Source organism: Balaenoptera acutorostrata, chromosome 3 (genome assembly GCF_949987535.1).
Source record: "Balaenoptera acutorostrata chromosome 3, mBalAcu1.1, whole genome shotgun sequence".
Lineage (NCBI taxonomy): Eukaryota > Metazoa > Chordata > Mammalia > Artiodactyla > Balaenopteridae > Balaenoptera > Balaenoptera acutorostrata.
In genome coordinates, this window is record NC_080066.1 from 16,226,711 (window position 1) to 16,247,754 (window position 21,044).

At 37.4% G+C, this 21,044-nt stretch overlaps 1 protein-coding gene across 1 annotated transcript in view; it reads right to left on the reverse strand.

Moving 5' to 3' along the window:
* Window positions 1-21,044, reverse strand: part of MALRD1 (MAM and LDL receptor class A domain containing 1) — a 608,926-nt gene that overhangs the window by 539,740 nt on the left and 48,142 nt on the right. The window contains exons 6-8 of the mRNA XM_057542012.1: window positions 15,867-15,963; window positions 4,042-4,143; window positions 3,210-3,356 (exon numbers count right to left, since the gene is read on the reverse strand). Of these exons, the coding sequence (XP_057397995.1) occupies window positions 3,210-3,356; window positions 4,042-4,143; window positions 15,867-15,963 (346 nt within the window). The remainder of the gene's footprint in view (window positions 1-3,209; window positions 3,357-4,041; window positions 4,144-15,866; window positions 15,964-21,044) is intronic.

The window sequence follows — 21,044 nt, forward strand, 5'->3', positions numbered from 1 at the left end:
TTCTCTCAATGAGGTCAAAGATTAGGGCTGGAAATCCTTCTCGTAAACTGAGGTGGGAAAGATACTGACCCTCACTGCTGTGGGCTATGGCTAAGTGACAGTATGTGCAAAACTCCAAGTATTACCATCAAGTATGAAACCTTAAACCAGGATTCTTACTCAGATAAGGTTCTGGGTTGCTGAGTAATACCACGATAAAATTGCTGAACAAGGAGTTAGGAACAAAGTAAAAGAGCAGGAAAGAGTAAAGGGGGTTTAAAAAGAGAACAAATCTAATTGAAAAAAAGCCTGCAAAATTTCCAGTTTCTGGACCACCATGTAAGAAGCTTGGAAGTTGTTACTCCTGTCCACTTAGCAAGAAAATATATGAACAAACTGAAAATCAACAACTCTTCTTAGACCCCTAGGAAAATTGAGGTCATGGCACAAACCACTGTGCAAGAATTGGTGAGGTAAGCAGATACAGAGAATCACAACTTTCAAGAGCAGAATCCCAAAATTGTATGGGAAAGTACAGGGGTGGAAAAAACTAGATTGTGATTGGTGAACTGCTGGAGGCTCAGTGTGAACACATTTGCGAGTTAAAAACTCCAGGCAGTCCCATCTTAGGGAGGACCCCACTCTTTTGTGAGTTTTACCTTCAGGAGCCCTACCAGGTTCTCACAGTAAGAATCAGAGAAAAATCCTCTTGTGCCTACAGCTGGGGGAGAGGAAAAGTAGTCATTTTGAAATATACCTGGACTGTCCTGTTATTCTTAATAAGGCTTTCACTCAAGAGAAGCTTTACAACCAGCTAACCCGACTGGAGATCCTAACTGGAAGAAGTGAGATATCAAATCCAGCAGGTTCTAACCTTCCAGATGACAGGAGCAAAATACCCAGATCCAGCCCCCACTAGATCAAAGACTGAGATCCATTCATAGGACTATAGGATGCTTCCCTTCCTCTCACAACTTATCACCACATCAAAAGTGGTCCTGTATGATAACAAGGAAATATTACCAAAAGAACTGCGGGTCTCAGACCTTATTTCAGAAGATATCTTTAGAGAAACCCAAAGACAACAGTGGGACCAAAACAAGAACACTGCATGAAATTTTAGCCTCAGACATTAACGGCTACAGCCAACAGTAAACAGAGCCTAATCTGTAGCTGGATAAACATAAAAGCTCACATTAAATACCTATCTACCTTAATTCCTTTTATGCAGTACATTATGCCTGGCTTTCACACACAAAAATATTACAAGGCACACTAAAAGGCAAAAAATATATAGTCTGAAGAGAAAGAATAGACATCAGAACCAGAACCAGACCCAGATCTGGCAGGGATGCTGGAATTATCAGACTGGGATAAATAAGTTAAGAGTTCCAGTGGAGGGCTTCCCTGGTGGCACAGTGGTTGGGAATCTGCCTGCTAATGCAGGGGACACGGGTTCGAGCCCTGGTCTGGGAAGATCCCACGTGCCGCGGAGCGGCTGGGCCCGTGAGCCACAACTACTGAGCCTGCGCGTCTGGAGCCTGTGCCCCGCAGCGGGAGGGGCCGCGATAGTGAAAGGCCTGCGCACTGCGATGAAGAGCGGTCCCCGCACCGCGATGAAGAGTGGCCCCCGCCTGCCGCAACTAGAGAAAGCCCTCGCACGAACCGAAGACCCAACACAGCCAAAAATAAATAATAAATAAACAAATAAAGTAGCTATAAAATTAAAAAAAAAAAAAAAAAAAAAAGAGTTCCAGTGGAAAAAGTAGAAAACATGCAAAAAAGATAATGTAGGCAGAGAGTTGGAAATTCCAGGGAAGAATCAAAAAATGCTAGGGGTAAAAAACAGTATAACAGAAATGAAAAATGTCTTCAAAGGGCTCATTAGCAGACTTGACTCAGCTGAGGAATGAATCTCTGAGCTTAAGGATATGTCAATAGAAACTTACAAAACTGAAAAGCAAACAGAAAAAAAAAACAGTGAAGAAAAGGAATGATTCTATCTAAGAACTCTGGGAAAACTACAAAAGGTGCAACATATGCATAATGGAAATATGAGAAGAAGAAAGAGAGAAAGGAAGAGGATCAATATTTGAAGTAACAGTGACTGAGAATTTTCATCCAAATTAATGTCAGACACCAAACCAGAGATCCTGGAAGCTCAGGAAACACCAAGCAGGATAAATATCCAAGAAACTACACCTAAGCACATTACTATAGTCAAAGCTGCAATCAAAGACAAGCGAAAATCTTGAAATATTCCAGGAAGAAAAAAATCTTACCTATAGAGGAACACAGATAAGAATTGGATCAGACTTCTCTTCCGAACCATGTAAGCAAGAAGAGAGTGGAGTAAAATATTTAAAGTATTAAAAGAAGAAAAAAACTCAACCTAGAATTCTATGTCCAGCAAAAATTATCCTTCAAAAATGAAATACAAATAAAGCCTTGCTCAGACAAATAAAAATTGAGGGAATTTGTGGCCAGTAGACTTGCAAGTAATGCTAAAAGGCATTCTTCAGTGAGAAGGAAAATGATACAGGTCAGAAACTCAGATCTACATAAAGAAAGGAATAGTATCAGAGAAGGAATAAATGAAAGTAAAATGAAACATTTTATTTTCAACTTGCTTAGTTAATCAAAAAAATAAGTTTGTTCAAAACAGTAATAGTCCTGGGCTTCCCTGGTGGCGCAGTGGTTGAGAATCTGCCTGCCAATGCAGGGGACACGGGTTCGAGCCCTGGGCTGGGAGGATCCCACATGCCGCGGAGCAACTAGGCCCGTGAGCCACAGCTGCTGAGCCTGCGCGTCTGGAGCCTGTGCTCCGCAACAAGAGAGGCCATGATAGTGACAGGCCCGTGCACCACGATGAAGAGTGGCCCCCACTTGCCACAACTAGAGAAAGCCCTCGCACAGAAACGAAGACCCAACACAGCCAAAAATAAATAAATAAATAAAAGAACCTTCCCTAAAAAAAAACAAAAAACAAAAAAACAGTAATAGTCCTAATGTATTTGATAATTAAATGAAATGAATGACAGCAATAATACGAGGGAAAGGAGGGAAGATTTAGGAGTATTTATTATAATGGGCTTGCACTACCCATGAGGAAGTATAGAGTTATTTGAAAGTAGACTTAGATTAGCTGTAAATGTATTTCACAAACTCTAGAGCAACCACTAAAAAGAGTTAAAAAGGAAGCAAAATCAATATGATTTTTTATTTGCTACCTTCATCATCACTGTTTTGATCCTGCTGAGGTGGAGATTCTAACACAGAAATTTCTCTTGCTTTTGTGCGCATCCAGGAAGTTTGCCCAGCAGATGTTTCTGATACCCAGTCACACATGTCAAAATCAAATCCACAGGCCTGACACACTAAAGAGAGGAGAAAAAGATGTAGGTGGACTATCACAGTCTACTAGAGTGGCTGCTTAACAATGGTTATAGTTGCAATCAAGGCTTAAACACACACACACACACACACACACACACACATACACACACACATAAATTCATATCTGGAAATTTTGATTCAATAAGTCTTAGAGTGTCCTCTACTTTTTAAAAGTTCTTCATTTGATCCAGATGGGCATCCTCCGAATGAGAACCACTGCCGCCAAAAAAAAAAAAAATGAAGAGATTTCTACTTTTTCTTGTTACCACTGCTTCCATTGTGGTTTTTTAAATGGCATAATATCTGACCTTACCTACTTTATGGAATTCAGGTAACCTAAATAATTTACTATTCACAATCACGTTGAAATTTTAAAGAAGAAACATTGTATATAATTCCAAGATCTTTAATGTAATTGTTTTACAAAACAACATTATCTTAAATTGACATATTTACTGTCTTTCACTTTTTGAATAAACAACAGACTTGCAATAACACTCCAGCTAAAACCCCAATGATACTCTTGATAAAACTAAGACATAGATGTCAACAGAGTTTGTCAAGTGAGTATCCCTACTAGAGGTCTGATATTCCTGTTAGGCTTCTGAGTCTCATGGATGGCCTACACACTGACAAGGCAGGCAGACATCTCATTTTAACACTTACACCTCAATCCTTCATCTGTAGAATCAAATCTGCAGAGACTTATATCTGGATGGCATTGTTCCTTCTTGGTATTCGATGTTTCTTGACATGGTAAAATTTCATCTGTAAGATTGGCAAGAAGTGAGATGCAGGTGTCACTAGAAAGGATCATTATTTCTTAAAATGTTAACATTTGTTCTACAGAGCATGCTCAACCCAACTCCTCTGTATGGTGGCATCATGCCTTAGGGAGACTCGTTACACAGACAGAAAAAGAGAAATCGATTCAGAGAGAGGAGAGAGAGAGAAAAAAACAACCATGCCAGTGTGCTTCTGGATTTTAATCAGATCTCTGTAAAACTCTTAGAGGAAAACATAGGCGGAACACTCTGACATAAATCGCAGCAATATTTTTTTGGATCCATCTCTTAAAGTAAAGGAAATAAAAGCAAAAATAAACAAATGGGATCTAATTAAACTTAAAAGTTTTTGCACAGCAAAGGAAACGATGGACAAAATGAAAAGAAAACCTACTGAATGGGAAAAAATATTTGCAAATGATGACTGCTAAAGGGTTAACATCCAAAATATATAAAAAGCTCATACAACTCAACATCAAAAAAACAAACAACCTGATTAAAAAATGGGCAGAAGAACTGAATAGACATTTTTTTAAAGAGGAAATGCAGATGGCCAACAGGCACATGAAAAAATGCTCAACATCACTAATTATCAGGGAAATGCAAATCAAAACCGCAATGAGATATCATCTTATACAGTCAGAATGGCTTTCATCAGAAAGAACACGAATACCAAATGTTGGCGAGGATGTGGAGAAAAGGGAACCCTCATACACTGTTGGTGGGAATGTAAATGGGTACAGCCACTATGGAAAACAGTATGGAGGTTTCTCACCTTCCTAAATATCTGAGCTTTGAATCTTTTGACATCTTGTTACAGTCATCTACAGACACTGGTGCCCTACCCCTCAATCCCTGACTACTTTACCCGTTGGCTCAATGTCACTCTTTGTCATTTCAATGTTCACATTCATCTTGCCCCTCAGTTTCTCGATTTTTCTTACTAATGCTTATGAAGGAGAACTGCTGATGTAAAACCACTTCTGCCACCACTCGGCTGAATATGATCATAACTAATGGTGATAACACTTCCTCTATCTTAATTATGAGGGGCCCACTCCCCAACCATCACCCCTATCTTTCCACTCACTCCCTCTAGTATCTCTACTGTAAAAAGTTTTTGACAGCATCAGGACCTACAAGATAATGGTCCTCCAGTTTTGCAATTCCTTTCATCCTCTCTCATGTCCTCATTTCTTTTCTTACTGATGTTAGAAAACAGTCACCTGCTGGCTCTTCTCATGCTTCCACAAACTCAGGACAAAAGCTCTGATAAGTACAATCCTTCACATAGTGTAAGTGCCTGACAATTAGCTTTCTTGATTGTAATGTAAGTGTCTGACATCAACCTTTTGATTGCTGAGGCATCCATTTCAAAGACATCCATCTCCAATAAACACATTGCCCCTTACACACTGGATAAAGAGCCAGGCCGTCCCACCCATGAAGTTCCCCTTTTCAAAAGCCCTCGGTGACCTAGATAACTGAGCACTCGAGTGACCCAGCTTTTCCCTTACTGCACTTTAATTCCCACTTGTATGTTTTAAATTCAACTATAAAAAGTAAAACCGGAGGCACCCCACTCTCGACCCCAACAAAGGCAGAACCCTAGGTTTACTCTATCTCCCCACAACCTCGCTGTATGGCCCTTGGATGCGCTGGGTACCCTCCAGGACCTGTAAGAAGCAAACCTTGTTTTTCCAAAGTTCCCTGATGGTTGTGGCAGAGGTGTGTCTTGTAATCATAAGAACCGCAAGGGCTGGACTAGCCACAGCATCACAACACTGGCTCTGGTCTGGGAAATGTCTGTGGGGACTCACCACATGTAATCTGGGCCCAGGTGAGCGCCTGAGATTCCTGGCAGATAGCATCACTGTGAATAGGCTGAGACCGACACGACACACTCGACCTGCATCCGTGCAGATGAACGGGAGTGATGGGTCAACACCAAGCTGACTGAAGTGACTTCATATCCCTGACTACTCACTTCATTGCACTGGGGCCATCCCGCTACATCTTCCTAATTCTTTCCTTTTCTTCCATTTCTAGACAACTGCTCAAAACCCTCTACCCACTCCTTAAATCTCCAACTCCTCCTCCCCCTCAGCTAATCACCTTGCTTTATGTTTCATTGGGAAAATGAGAGAAACCAGAAGAAAACCTCACAAGCCCCACCACCTGCACCGCCACCCACATGTCTTTCCTCCTCTTAACTGTGATCAACCAGTTCTGCTTCTCTCTAGGTCTACTCCTTTCATTTAGCCAGGAAATGCATCTCCTCTCCCCTATTTTGTGATCATTCCAGCAATTTCCTCCCCTCTTTTACATCCCACATGCTTTCTTTCCCTTCAGTATACAAGAGGCCACAATTTCACCCATCTTAAGAAAATCTCTTAAACCTCCAACTCCCTCCAACTAACTTCTCCAAGTTCTGCCTATTCTCACTGATTTCAGCACCACTTCTTCTCCCCCCATTCTCTCTTGCATCTGTTCCAATGAGTTTTTTTTCAATTTTTTAAAAATGAAGTTAAAATTCACATAACCTAAAATTCACCACTTTAACCATTTAAAAGTACACAATTTGGTGGCTTTTATACATTCTCAGTGTCATGCAATTATCACCATTATCTAATTCCAAAACATTTCCATCACTCCAAAATAAAACCCTGTACCCGTTAGCAATCACTCCCATTCTCTCCCCCTCCTCAGCCTCTGGCAACCACTGATCTGCTTTCTGATGACTTTGCCTATTCTGCACATTTTATAAAATGGAATCACACATTATATAGCTTCTTGTGTTTGACTTTTTACTTCTCAGATGTTGTCAAGGTTTATTCATGTTGGTGTAACATATATCAGAACTCTATTCCTTTTTTTTTTTAACCCTTACCACTGCGCTGAAACTGCGTATATCAAAGTTGACCTCTCCACTGTTAATCTACAATAATAAATAATATTTAAATTTTCCTTCCCAACATACCTGACATATCAGTAATATTGATATAGTTGATCACTCCCTTTTTCTTGAAATGTTTTCTTCACTGGATCCTGGTACCTAATTTTCTCCTGGTTTTCGTCTTAAATGACTAGCGTTTATTCTCGTCTCCTTGGCTGGTTTTCCCTCATCTCGTCGATGTTACACAAGGTGACATTAGCCTTGGATCTCGTCTCTTCTCACAATCTTATTAATATCACCTAGTCTCATGCTTTTAAAACATTTCCAATGCCAATAACTCATAGAACTATAACTTAGGTCCAGACCTTTCACTGGACTCTGACATATCCTGTTGCTGACTTGGCCACTTCACTTGGATAACCAACATGCATTTCAAAAGAAATATGCCTGAAACTAGACATATTTTCTGATTTTCTCGGCCCAAACTTTCTCCTCCCACATTTTTCTCATCTCAGTCCATGACAACTCCATCCTTCTAGTTCAGGTAAAAAGAGTAGAGTCATGTATGGTCCATCTCTTACTTTCATCGGACGTGCCATCCATCAGCAAATCTTTGCTTGATCTATAAAACACATCCGGAATCTCACTACATCGAGGTACTCACTACCACTACCAATTCTCAGTCAAGGGAACATCATTCTTTCTGGATTATAGTTAAAACTTCTTATTTTGCCTCCTTGTCGCTGCCCTTGCCCCATTATTATCTTTCAGTATCCTCAGACTAAAACAAAATTAAACTACAAATCTGGGAAATCCACATTTATTCGGTAATTAAATATCACACATTTAAATAAAACAGACTTTGAAATAACCAAGTATTTTGATCTGAATGAAAATATAACTTACTAAAATTTGTGTCATATAGCTAAAACAGTACTTAGAAGGAAATTAGTAATTATAGAAGTTTTCATTAGGAATGAAAAATGTTTGACCTCAAATCCTGTAATTTAACTATCCATTTACAGAAAGAAGGACAAGAAGAACATATTAAAGCTAAATCAAGCAGCAAGTCAGATCATGTCTCCTCTGCTCAAAATCATCACACGGGCTTCTATCCTACAAGAAATGCATGCAAAAGTCCTTTCCATGATCTTCCTCTTACAAACCAGGCTTACTCTTGCTTCAGGACCTTCACCTTGACACGTGGCTTCCTTCCAATATACACGTGGCTTGACCTCTCAACTTTTTTTTTTTTTTGCTCAGAAAATACGTTCTTCATGTGACCATGTCTGATCACTCTATTTAAAACTTATCTCCCCCTTACCTGTGGCACCCTTATCTCAGTTTTCTGTTTTATTGTACCCATAGCACATAACACCACTTGACATAAAGTACATTTTTCTATTTACTTGCTTAGCTTCTTTCTCTTTCTGACTAAAATATAAATTCCATAAACTCAGGGATTACCATTTGTTTTTTCACTGCTTCTCCCTCATGTCTAGAAAAATTCTTGACATAACATAGATGTTCAATATATACTTGTTTAATGAATGAATGAATTAAATGACCTAAGACTAATTCAACGAAATCTTTTACAACAGCACAGACTCTATATAAATTGTTCACATTTGTATTGGAAATAAAATTGAAGCAACTGGTTGTGAAAATGATTTATGAATAACATCCATAATCTGGTTTCTCATAATGGAAGCTAACAAATGATGAATATGCAAAGCTTCTTGAGCATAAGATCCACTGAAAATAAAACTGCATATGCAATTAAGGGAGTGTGGGCAATAAATGAAACTAAGATTGCACAATAACAATTACCATGAAACAATTAAAACTGTAATTTTTGTAGATTCGTATAATAGCTACAAATCTTCAGCCCCTGGAGCTGCATAATTAAATGTTTGCCATAGTTCAATTAAATGCTGTATATTATCTATAATTTTTCACTATTTATACAATAACCACAAAAGTACTGTAAACAAAAATAGCAAAATAGTCAATTATAAATTGCATGGAATTTAAAATTCAGCTTGTATCAGTTGCTATTAAATATCTTTCACCAATGTCAACCAATTCTATTACCTTTAGTCCCCCAAATTGGAATTTGCAAGCACAAAAACAATGATATGGGGGGGGTTAATAAGTTGTCAATCAACTAATCTCCTGGACAGCTTTTTATTTTAGTGCATTCTATTTCAGAGCTCAAAGCTATTTAAAGATGTCATCTATATTTATATTCATATTCACATTCTCTCCCTCCCCAAACCCTCTCTCTTTCATTTTTATATTGCACTACAATCCAGCAGTAGAAAATTATGTTTGGCATTTTAAAATTCTCCATCAATGATGTACAATCAGCAGGATGAAGCTTTGCCAACAATTTCAAAGTCTCTATACCAATGAAGCCACATGTGTAGAGCCTGCCATCCTTCAAATCTTATCTTGTACAAACAGGTTATGTGAAATTGGCCACATAACTCAGATGGAAGAGAATGAAGTCCAAGCCTCAAGGCTATTGCAGCAAAAGTTATAATTGACATCCACTTTTGACTCCAGGGGCTTTTGACAATTTCTTCATCAGTTTTCTTAAAACAGTAATGAACTTCAATGAATAGTCATTAGATCTTTAATGGTAGCTAGAAGTTAATAAGATAAAAAAAGGTAACTAGTTAAATAATGCTTATTTAACTGGATAATATATAAGCATTATTCAGGTTCTCATTAAAGAATAATTTGTATATTTGGAATGTTTATAAATGAGACTAAGGCAAAGTCCTGGCAAACCAACCTAAAAATATTCACAGAATATTCATGATATTTGATTATGAGCCCTATCATGCAATCTTTATAAAAATATACAGTAATTTGTTCAAGAAGCAATGTATTTAAGAATCAGTGATTGAGCACATTCTTATTTAGTCACAGTCACAAACCTGGGTCTTTTTACACTTTGATAAAGTCTAAACAGGTCTTCCTTTCAATAAATGTACAGTGAATACTCATATCTTGGGAACGGCAGTAATTAGAAAGATACTGTTTGAAAGTGTGGGAATAATCTAAAAGACTTCTTTAATATTATAAAAAGAATTTAGTTTTATTTTCCATCTTGAAAATATTCAGAAACCACGAAAATACCTATATTTAGCCCTTTTATAAAGAGAGATGTATTTCTATAGTAAAGAGTAAGTAGAGAGAATCAGTTATGTTTTTCCCCTAAAGATAATACTACACTTAATAATCTATACGGTGGACTCATCATCAGAATTTTTCCAATTGTAAAAAGCTACTATTTCTTTTTAAAATTTTTTTAAAAAATTATATACAGTAAAATTATACTTTTGGGTATTTATTTCCATGAGATTTGACAAACATAGAGCCATGATCTGAAAATCCATCAATATTTCATTTATTCAGTCAGGGCTGTCCCTAGTTGTTTAGTACCTTGCTCCTATGGGCTAAACTGTACCCGCCACCCCCAATTCATATGTTGAAGTCCAAACCCTCAGCACCTCAGAATGTGACCATATTTGGAGGTATACAGAGGTAATTAAGGTAAAATGAGGTCATATTGGTGGGTTCTAATCCAATATGATTGGTGTCCTTATAAGAAGAGGCATTTAGGACATTGACACACACAGAGAGAAGACTGTGAAGATCCAGAGAGAAGAGAGTCATCCACAGGCAAGGAAAGAAGACTCAAAAGAAAGCAAACTTGGTGACACCTTGATCTTGAACTTCCAGCCTCCAGAATCATGAGAAAATAAATTTCTGTTGCTTAAGCCACCCAGTCTGTGGTATTTTTTTATGGTGGTCTTAGAAAATATGCACTGACCCTGGGGTGATTAGGGCAGGTACACAGTGACCCAGAGTGTGAAAGCCTAAAGAAGTGGCTATGGTGGGTGCTCTGGATTGGTTGGTTTGCATTTGAAAAATACACTGTAAGGTGAGCTGTTTTACTGTCTCTAGGAATTGGCTCACCCTGGAAGAGACAGTCCCTCCAGGGTCAGCAAGATCCCAGACATCAAAGCATCAGAACATAGAAAATAAAAACACAGTAATAGAATTGTTCCCTAGTCTCAAAAAAAAAAAAAAAAATAGAACAAATTTTTGAAAACACACTGGTTTGAAGAAATAAGAAAATAAAGAAATCTTGTCAGAAAACCTATATATCTTAGAACCATTTTTATAACCAAAATAACCACCAAAAGACATATTACAGCATTCACTTCCAAGCAGTATTCATTTCCAAGTACTATATTGCGACTATAAAATGACAAAAACACTATGTTTCTACTAAAATATGGCAAATGCTTGTCCCAGATTAATTCATCCCAGATAAAAAATCACATTATATAGTTTGAAGACATATCTTTATTTTTGATACTAAAACAAAAACCTAAAAATAATATAATATTTCTTAGCATAAGTGTAAGTACTGCTTTAAACATATTCCCATGATATTTTATTTAAACCTGCTTTTTATAGAATGGTGCTGTAGCTTAGAGGAAAGAAGAGAATTCATACAAAATCCCAAATACTTGATATTTAAATAATTGCACATATTCTTAATTCAATCAATTATTTATTAAGTACTTGATCTGCACTCGGGATCCACAAATGAGTAAGACACTAGTAACTTTGCCCTCAAGAAACTCAGCATTTAGTTGTAGAGATAAATTAATACACTGTGTGTGTGTGTGTGTGTGTGTGTGTGTGTGTGTGTGTGTGTGTTTGTAGAGGGAGTAGGAGTGTGGGGGGATTTTCTGTAAGAGAAGGCTTCTCAGAAAAGAGACATTGACTCAGTCTGGAAGGATATCTAGTAGCAGAACAGGCCAAAAATTTTTTTCATGAAATAAGAAGAGGGAGCAAGGTTTGAAAAGATACCCAAGAATGAGATAACACTGTGTTGCTGGATTCACAGGTAGTTCTTTTTGGCCAGAATATGGGAATTCTTGGGGAAATTAAGAAGGAAGAAGTTGGGTTGGTGTCTAAGAGCAGGATCCTGGTGAGCTTATGTCATGACAAAAAAATTTCAATTCCATTCTGAAGGCAATGAGAGTTACTGATGGATTTAAACAAAATAGAGATTGGTCACATTTGGATGTTAGAAAGTACAATCTGGTGGATAGCAGGGTGTAGTGAATAGCGGGGTGAAATAGACTGAAACTGGAATTTTTAAAAATCCAAGAGAAAAAAAATGGGGCAAACAAAATCAGAGTTGGATAAAGAATAATGAATAAATAAGTGGAGACAATTTGAGAAATATAAGGACATGCCCTCAATAACGTTTTTAACCAAATTAATGCAGAGATGAGAAAAGGAAAGAAGGATTTAAGGACGACTCCTTGGCTCCTGAGTGAGACCAAATAGACATCAATGACTAAAACAGGGAACGCAGGAGAAGGAACAGAGTTTGAAAGAAGATTGGAATTTCATTCTAAACATACTGATGTTGAGTTTCTGTAGCAAATATATTTGCGCTCTCAACTTATAAACTTGTTCTCCTTGCCTGCCTTTATTACAGAGGCCAAATCTAAATCTTCAGTTTTCTTAGTCTCCCTAGAAACTAATGTTGTCTGCCTGAAAATCACCTAGCCGTTGAATGACATGTCCAAAACTACGTCCCTTCCCATTCCTTCCTTCTTCCTGCCCTGAATGCGAGACATTATTCTATGAGCATAAGATGACAAGCATGAGGGAAACACAAAGGAAATCCCTTAGTCCTTGAATTTAGCAGTATCAGAGTTGAAGAACCTAGGCCATGACTGGTTATATCCTCTATTAAGTCATCTAAGCACACTTTTCTGCTTTCTTGCTTCCAAACACATACCTAGCCCTATTGTCCATTGGAGTAGGATTTTCTGATGGAAATGTCCAGAAGATGTTGGGTTGTCTCTGCCTGCTTCCCCTACCTTGGCTGTCACCACCAGGACCGCATGAGACTGAAACCACAGACTCTAGTCATCCAGAACCCTGCTCCAGGGCAGTCATTGCCAAGTGCAATAATCAACACGAGACTAGGTCTTGCGGTTCCCAAAAGGTTAGTTCTGTTCTTAAACCTAGGATTGCCTGACTTCACAAAAATTTCCTGAGACCATTACTTTAAATGTAGGCTCCATCCTCAGTGATTCCCATCTAGCAGGTCTGGAGTGAATCCCAGAATCTATCACTCTTCTATGTGATTCTGATGGTTAACTAGGTGTAGTCTATCATGATAGTGCCTGAACGTGACTGGAGAGTCTCATTTGAAAATTTAATGCTACTTAATTTTACCGCCTCTCACATTCTCACCATTGACCAAATGGAACCCCATCCAAGTGCCAGTCCTATCGCATAATTCTTTATCCTTTTTCTCCATTATTAATCCTCATGCTGCTGTGTTTTCCTCCCAGAAGTTTAAATATCCCCTCAATCCTCCTTCTATTTGAAAAACAAAACTCTTGCACTCTCACCTTCAAAGAGTCAAAGAACACTCTGTGACCTTACCTGAGTACTGGCTTTCCCCAAAAAGACACCACTTCCTTTGTAGCTCTCCCAAGGGGAGACCTTCGCCCCATAAAACAAAAGGCCTAAAATTAAAATTGCCATCCTTCTAAATCCCCAATGTTGCTTCTATACAATGATTCATTCTTCCATGTTGCAAAAACATCTTGGCCCATGACATCCAACTTATAGCCCTGTGTCATCCATGCAGGAGATCTGATTTCCATATTCACTTAACACTTCAGTCTTGGATTTCAAAGTCTTCTTCTCTAGGCCCTTACCTTGTAATATTGTATAACTTTAATATCCATGTAAAAGGCCTGCCCAATAATTTAGCTTTAAAGTTCGTGTCTCATCTTCAGTAAACTTTATTTCCACACCACCTCAAAATAATACGGTGATAACACTACCTAGAACTATTCTTAGAAATTGTAGACTCCAATATTTTTCTATGTGACCACAACTTTTCCTTGAATGTCCAACTTTCTGATGCTCTCACTCCCACTACTATTGCTTTTTTTTACTTCTATAGTGATTTTAAGGAGTTCTTTTAAGTGATAACTAAAAATCTGGCAGTCGTCTTCTGAATAATTATTATGGCCCATCTACACCGGCCTCTGTCCCAGTGTATGGATCATGGGTAATTAGGGAAATGGCTTTGGTTCCCAGAGCCAAAGATGAAGAGTAAGTTCATGTCTGAAATGATAGCAGAGTCCTATTACAAGCGATCTCAAGTCCCAAGCACAACCCAAGCATTCTTCTGTGTAAATCTGTAATGTAAACAAAGTTTCAATGGCAACAGCCAGTTCCTAACTTCCTGATGGTTCAGAAAGTCCAGCCAATAGCTGATTTCACTGCTTTATTCTCCTTTGAGGGTGATCAGCCAGACCGGGCAATAAATAGAACTATTAGGGATCATTTTGTTTGGCAGACCTCAATTTCTGCAGAAACTATAAAACTGAGATATATAAAGGCCCTGCTGAAGTGATCAGGGTCAGGGACTAGGTGTCTCATTAAAAATCAAGCATAAGCAGGCTATGCTCTGGTCTCAGGAACAACTAACTATGCAGGGTAACAGAAGAGGAATTATTAGAGGACATTTGAATGGCAGATCATGCTTTGTCTGGAGTTAACAATGTATTCTACACTGGTATATTGATTCTCTTCTGATAAATCTAATAAATATTATCTTCTTTTAGTGAAAAGGCACTGATGTTTATACTTAAATTATTTACTTCTAGGAATGGGTGGAGGTTATAGTCTGTTCCTTTAAAGTTCTCCATTTCAATTTACCTATGTTTCAATTTATCCTATCATGATTTCTTACTAACATATACTGAGAACTGACAGTACAAAGATGAAAGAGACCTTTATGTGTTCCAGTGTTTAGAAGGTGCTGTCATCAGCTCCTGTAAAACCTTATCTTGGTTTGAGTGGCAAAAGACACATACCTGTAAGCTCTTATCATAACAGTAGGAGTGCTTTTTAAACATCAAAGTGCAATACAAACACCCTTTACCAAGTTTCCTTGATTTCTCTTAGGTAGACCAATCCATCTCTTCTGTTACTGGAATATTTTTTACCACGACTACCATATCTTTGTACAAAATTAGAACTGGGAATACTCTCTACAAAATAGCTATCTTTATTCTACTATATCATAATAAAATTCCAAAAGGAAAAATATCAAATATCTATAATCACATATATCTGAATATGTATAGTTATTGCTTATTAGACTAAGTTAATTTTATCATTACCAATTTACATTTTAAACATTGAACATTTCTATTGAGAACAATGTGACTGGTGAATTGAATATTATACAGTTAATATAGTCAAGGGACCGATATGGATAACTTTTTAGATCTGTGTGGTTTATTGATCTAGTTGCTTCAGTCTAAATAGAAAATAGATAATTAATATATTTCTCCATCTGTGTCTTTCAGTGGCATAGTCAAATTGATTCTCCAAGAAGACAATTTCAAGTCTATGGAGGCCAGTTTTCTCCCAATCTCCTAGAAGGCATAGAGTTCGTTGGGTAAGATTTAACTAAACAGTGTAAACGTTGCTACAAGGTTCCAAATCTGAGACTAAATTACACCTTTCAGCTCTTTATAGCATCAGCAGTGAAAAATACCGTCTTCACCTCTAGCATAAATCTAGTCATTGTTACACAGTGTATTAGAACAATGGAAAATAGCTCACTCTAAAGCATTAAGTAAAAATAAAGAGCAGATCAAAGTCATTACACAATATTTAAACTGCACTGGATTTATTATACAATAAGGATCAAAATAAGAAAAAGTTCTTACCATTTGCAGGCAAGCAGCCTGAGCTGAAGGATATATCATCAATAGCTATGACTTCATCCTGTTCATGAGTTGAAATCATCTGGCCTTCAAAAACAACCTGGATAAGAAAAATGAAATAAAACAAAAACAAAGAGCAAGGAACATTACTACCTCACAGTCTTATAGCACAGAGCCTACAAATGAGAAACATGTCACTTCCTAGAAGCACTTGGGTGACCATGCCAATTCCAAGTGGAAAGAGATCTAAACATACATTTTGAAGAACAAGAAAATGTACAGTCATCTCTATCCCACATGTCTAGGTTAGGTAACATGTTTGTGAAATGAAGCAACAGTCACCTGGTTTCTGCCCCATATCATCTCCTGAGTTTGGTTCCTATGCGTTCATACTATTTAGTATTTACCAGTTCTTGGACCCATGCTCCATCTTGAACTCTTGATTCTTGGCATTTTTCATCTGTGCTCCATTTCCACTTCTGGTTCTCTGAATTTTACTCACAGTCCTGCCTTGGATGTCCTTGTGGTATCCTCCTGCACATTTTCTGCCATCATCTAGACATAGCTTGGGACACTGACTGGAAATCGTTGTTCAGTGACTTATTGTTAAAATGACTGAATATTATATTGTGATGTGAAGCCAGCCCAGTCTCCACCAGGAAATAGTCTGGTATAATGAATCTAGAAACCTGGAAAGATCAAGTAATCCTAATTACTTAAATCAATAGAAAACTGGTGTGTTGGTGGAAAGTATTATCCCACTTTCACTAATGAATACCAATGATGTGTGAGGCTTAATTCATGGATGCATTAAACTTGTGTGCATTGCTCAGCCTTGTTCATAATATAAACATTTTATTATGTCAAAACATCACACTGCTTCTTAGCTTAACAGATGGTCTGCATTTTTCTGTGCTGCATTCTCTTTTGTTTCTATACAAGATGTACTAATACATTTCTTCTTGAACCAGATGCTATCTACTAGTCTATTAAAAATATAAGAAACATCCATAATGTGTCCAGCAAACCGTCAATATGTAGCCCTCAGAAAGTCATCTCCTCTTCACATAAAACAGAGTAACCATGTGACTAATTATAAGTCAGGACCATGCTGGAAAAGGTCTATCAAAGTTTGTTACATAGGGATATTTCATATGAGGCCAATATAGCACAGTGATTAAAGTGTATATTTGGAACCAGACTCCTTGAATTCAGATCCCAGATACACCACTTCATAGCAAGAAGACCTCGGAGAAGGTACTTAATATCTCTGTGCCTCAGTTTTCTTTGTAAAAAGGTACTGATAAAAATAATAAGTTATTACCTATATGATAAGGTTTATGTAAGGATAAATGAGTTATTACATGTACAATTGCACTTGGCCTATAGTTGGCATTAGTGTTAGCTATTATTATAACATAGTGATTAAAATATTTAAGCTATTGGATGAATAGTGTCTATCAATTAAAAAAAAATCTATTCTCTACAGATTAACTTTATTCTTCTTGAAAGCTTTCTCACATAGATATATTCCCTAGTTCTTGTCAAACTAAGCAAATACCTGTAGCCGCCACATTTAAAGAGAGAAGTGGAAATAAGTGTTAACTAATCACCAGTCTCTTCTTTTTTCCTCTACACCCTTCCTGCAAACCCATTCATCCTCAGGGCTTTAACTGTCACCCAGGCTGATGACAAATTTACATCAGGAATGTCAACCTCTCTCTTGAGCGCTCCTCCCACATCCCCATAGCCTGCTGGATATTTTCACTCCAATGACGTGAAGTTACTTCTGATTCATAACGTTCTTTCTCCTGAACTTGGACCTCTCCCCTGACACTCAAAACTTCAGAAGACTGCTCAAAACTTCAGTGTTCAAAACTCTAAAATGACCTTTGGAATGACTTTCTCCTCCAGTCACATGTCCAATCAGTCAGGACCTATTAACACCCCCTCCTTTCCATTCTTGTTTCCACTTGTATATCTTCACACCTGATCTAATGAAGTAGATTTTAAATTACCTTCTTACCTTCAATCCTCTCCTCACCAGAGTTTGCAATATATATTTATTGGATTCAACTGAAGAAATGTTAGTATGAAAATCAGCTGCCTTTTGAGCCCACTGGCACAGAAAGAGGAAACGTTTTCCTTAGGTAAAGAACTATTTCTCTAAGTGTAGGGAAATTACTAATGGATCTGTGTGGCTATGAAACAGAAGACCCACCAGGCACAATGAGATACTCCAGTTAAACGTATTTAACAAAAAGATTTTCCAGGGATTTTGGCTGGGATCCTGCAAAGAGGGATAGGTTGAATGAGCTAAAGAAAGTGGAACCCCATGATAATTTTCTAAAAAGAGAGGCCCTACAGTCAGAAGCTGTGTTTGTAATATGGTAGTTGTGTTTCTAAGAAAAGTGATTAACATTCTTTGTTTTCTCCAAAACTTTGGCAAATAAGGATTTCCAAACATCCCCACCTCACTTTTTCTGTGTTAGGTGAAATAAAGAAAAGAAAAGGGAATTTCCTGGTGGTCCAGTGGTTAGGATCCTGTGTTTCTACTGCAGGAGGCAAGGGTTCGATCCCTGGTCAGGAAACAAAGATCCCTCAGGCTGGGGGCATGGCAAAAAAAAAAAAAAAAAAGCAAAGTAGCAAAATAAAAGCAGATCACAACAGAGATAATGGACTTAGGAGTCTGGCAACATCACAAAGTCAGGTATGGCCTGCACTGATGCAAAAATAAACATGAGACACAGAGACCTCTGGGACAACATTAAATGCACCAACATTCAAATTACAGGGGTCCAAGAAGAAGAGAAAAAGAAACAGACTGAAAAAATATTTGAAGAGATTATAGTTGAAAATTCCCTAATATGGGTAAGGAAATAGCCAATCAAGTCCAGGAAGCACAAAGAGTCACATACAGGATAAATCCCAGGAGAAACACACCAAGACACATATTAATCGAACTATCAAAAATTAAATACAAAGAAAAAATATTAAAAGCAGCAAGGGAAAAGCAACAAATAACATACAAGGGAATCACCATAAGGTTAACAGCTGATCTTTCAGCAGAAATTCTGCAAGCCAGAAGGGAGTGGCAGGACATATTTAAAGTGATGAAAGGGAAAAACCTACAACCAACATTACTCTACACAGCAAGGATCTCATTCAGATTCGATGGAGAAATTAAAACCTTTACAGACAAGCAAAAGTTAAGAGAATTCAGCACCACCAAACCAGTTTTACAACAAATGCTAAAGGAATTTCTCTAGGCAGGAAACACAAGAGAAGGAAAAGACCTACAATAACAAACCCAAAACAATTAAGAAAATGGTAATAGGAACATACATATTGATAATTACCTTAAATGTAAGTGGATTAAATGCTCCAACCAAAAGACATAGACTGGCTGAATGAATACAAAAACAAGACCTGTATATCTGCTGTCTACAAGAGACCCACTTCAGACCTATGGACACATACAGACTGAAAGTGAGGGGATGGAAAAAGATATTCCATGCAAATGGAAATCAAAAGAAAGCTGGAATAACAATTCTCATATCAGACAAAATAGACTTTAAAATAAAGGCTCACAAGAGACAAAGAAGGACACTACATAATGCTCAAGGGATCAATCCAAGAAGAAGATATAGCAATTGTAAACATTTATGCACCCAACATAAGAGCACCTCAATACAATAAGACAAATGCTAACAACCATAAAAGAGGAAATCGACAGTAACACAATCAGTGTAGGGTACTTTAACACACCACTTTCACCAATGGACAGATCATCCAAAATGAAAATAAATAAGGAAACACAAGCTTTAAATGATACATTAAACAAGATGGACTTAATTGATATTTATAGGACAGTCCATCCAAAAACAACAGAATACACTTTCTTCTCAAGTGCTCATGGAACATTCTCCGGGACAGATCATATCTTGGGTCACAAGTCAAGCCTTGGTAAATTTAAGAAAACTGAAATCATATCAAGTATCTCCTCCAACCACAACACTATGAGACTAGATATCAATTACAGGAAAAAATCTGTAAAAAATACAAACATATGGAGGCTAAACAATACACTACTAAATAACCAACAGATCACTGAAGAAATCAAAGAGGAAATCAAAAAATACCTAGAAACAAATGACAGTGAAAACACGACGACCCAAAACCTATGGGATGCAGCAAAAGCAATTCTAAGAGCAAATTTTACAGCAATACAATCCTACCTCAAGAAACAAGAAACATCTCAAATAAACAACCTAAACTTACACCTAAAGCAATTAGGGAAAGAACAAAAAAACAAAGTTAGCAGAAGGAAAGAAATCATAAAGAACAGGTCAGAAATAAACGAAAAAGAAATGAAGGGAACAATAGCAAAGATCAATAAAACTAAAAGATGGTTCTTTGAGAAGATAAACAAAATTGATAAACCATTAGCCAGACTCATCAAAAAAAAAAAGGGAGAAGATTCAAATCAACAGAATTAGAAATGAAAAAGGAGAAGTAACAACTGACACAGCAGAAGTACAAAGGATCATGAGAGATTACTACAAGCAACTATATGCCAATAAAATGGACAAGCTGAAAGAAATGGAGAAATTCTTAGAAAAGCACAACCTCCCTAGACTGAACCAGGAAGAAACAGAAAATATAAACAGACCAATCACAAACACTGAAACTGAAACTGTGATTCAAAATCTTCCAACAAACAAAAGCCCAGGACCAGATGGCTTCACAGGTGAATTCTATCAAACATTTACAGAAGAGCTAACACCTATTCTTCTCAAACTCTTCCAAAATATAGCAGAGGGAGGAACACTCCCCAACTCATTCTATGAGGCCACCATCACCCTGATACCAAAACAAAGATGTCACAAAGACAATGATGCCACAAGGAAAGAAAACTACAGGCCAATAACACTGATGAACACAGATGCAAAAATCCTCAACAAAATACTACAAAACAGAATCCAACAACACATTAAAAGGATCATACACAATGATCAAGTGGGGTTTATCCCAGGAATGCAAGGTTATTCAGTATACTCAAATCAATCAGTGTGATACACCATATTAACAAATAGAAGGCTAAAAACCATATGATCATCTCAATAGATGCAGAAAAAGCTTTTAACAAAATTCAACACCCATTTATGATAAAAACCTTAC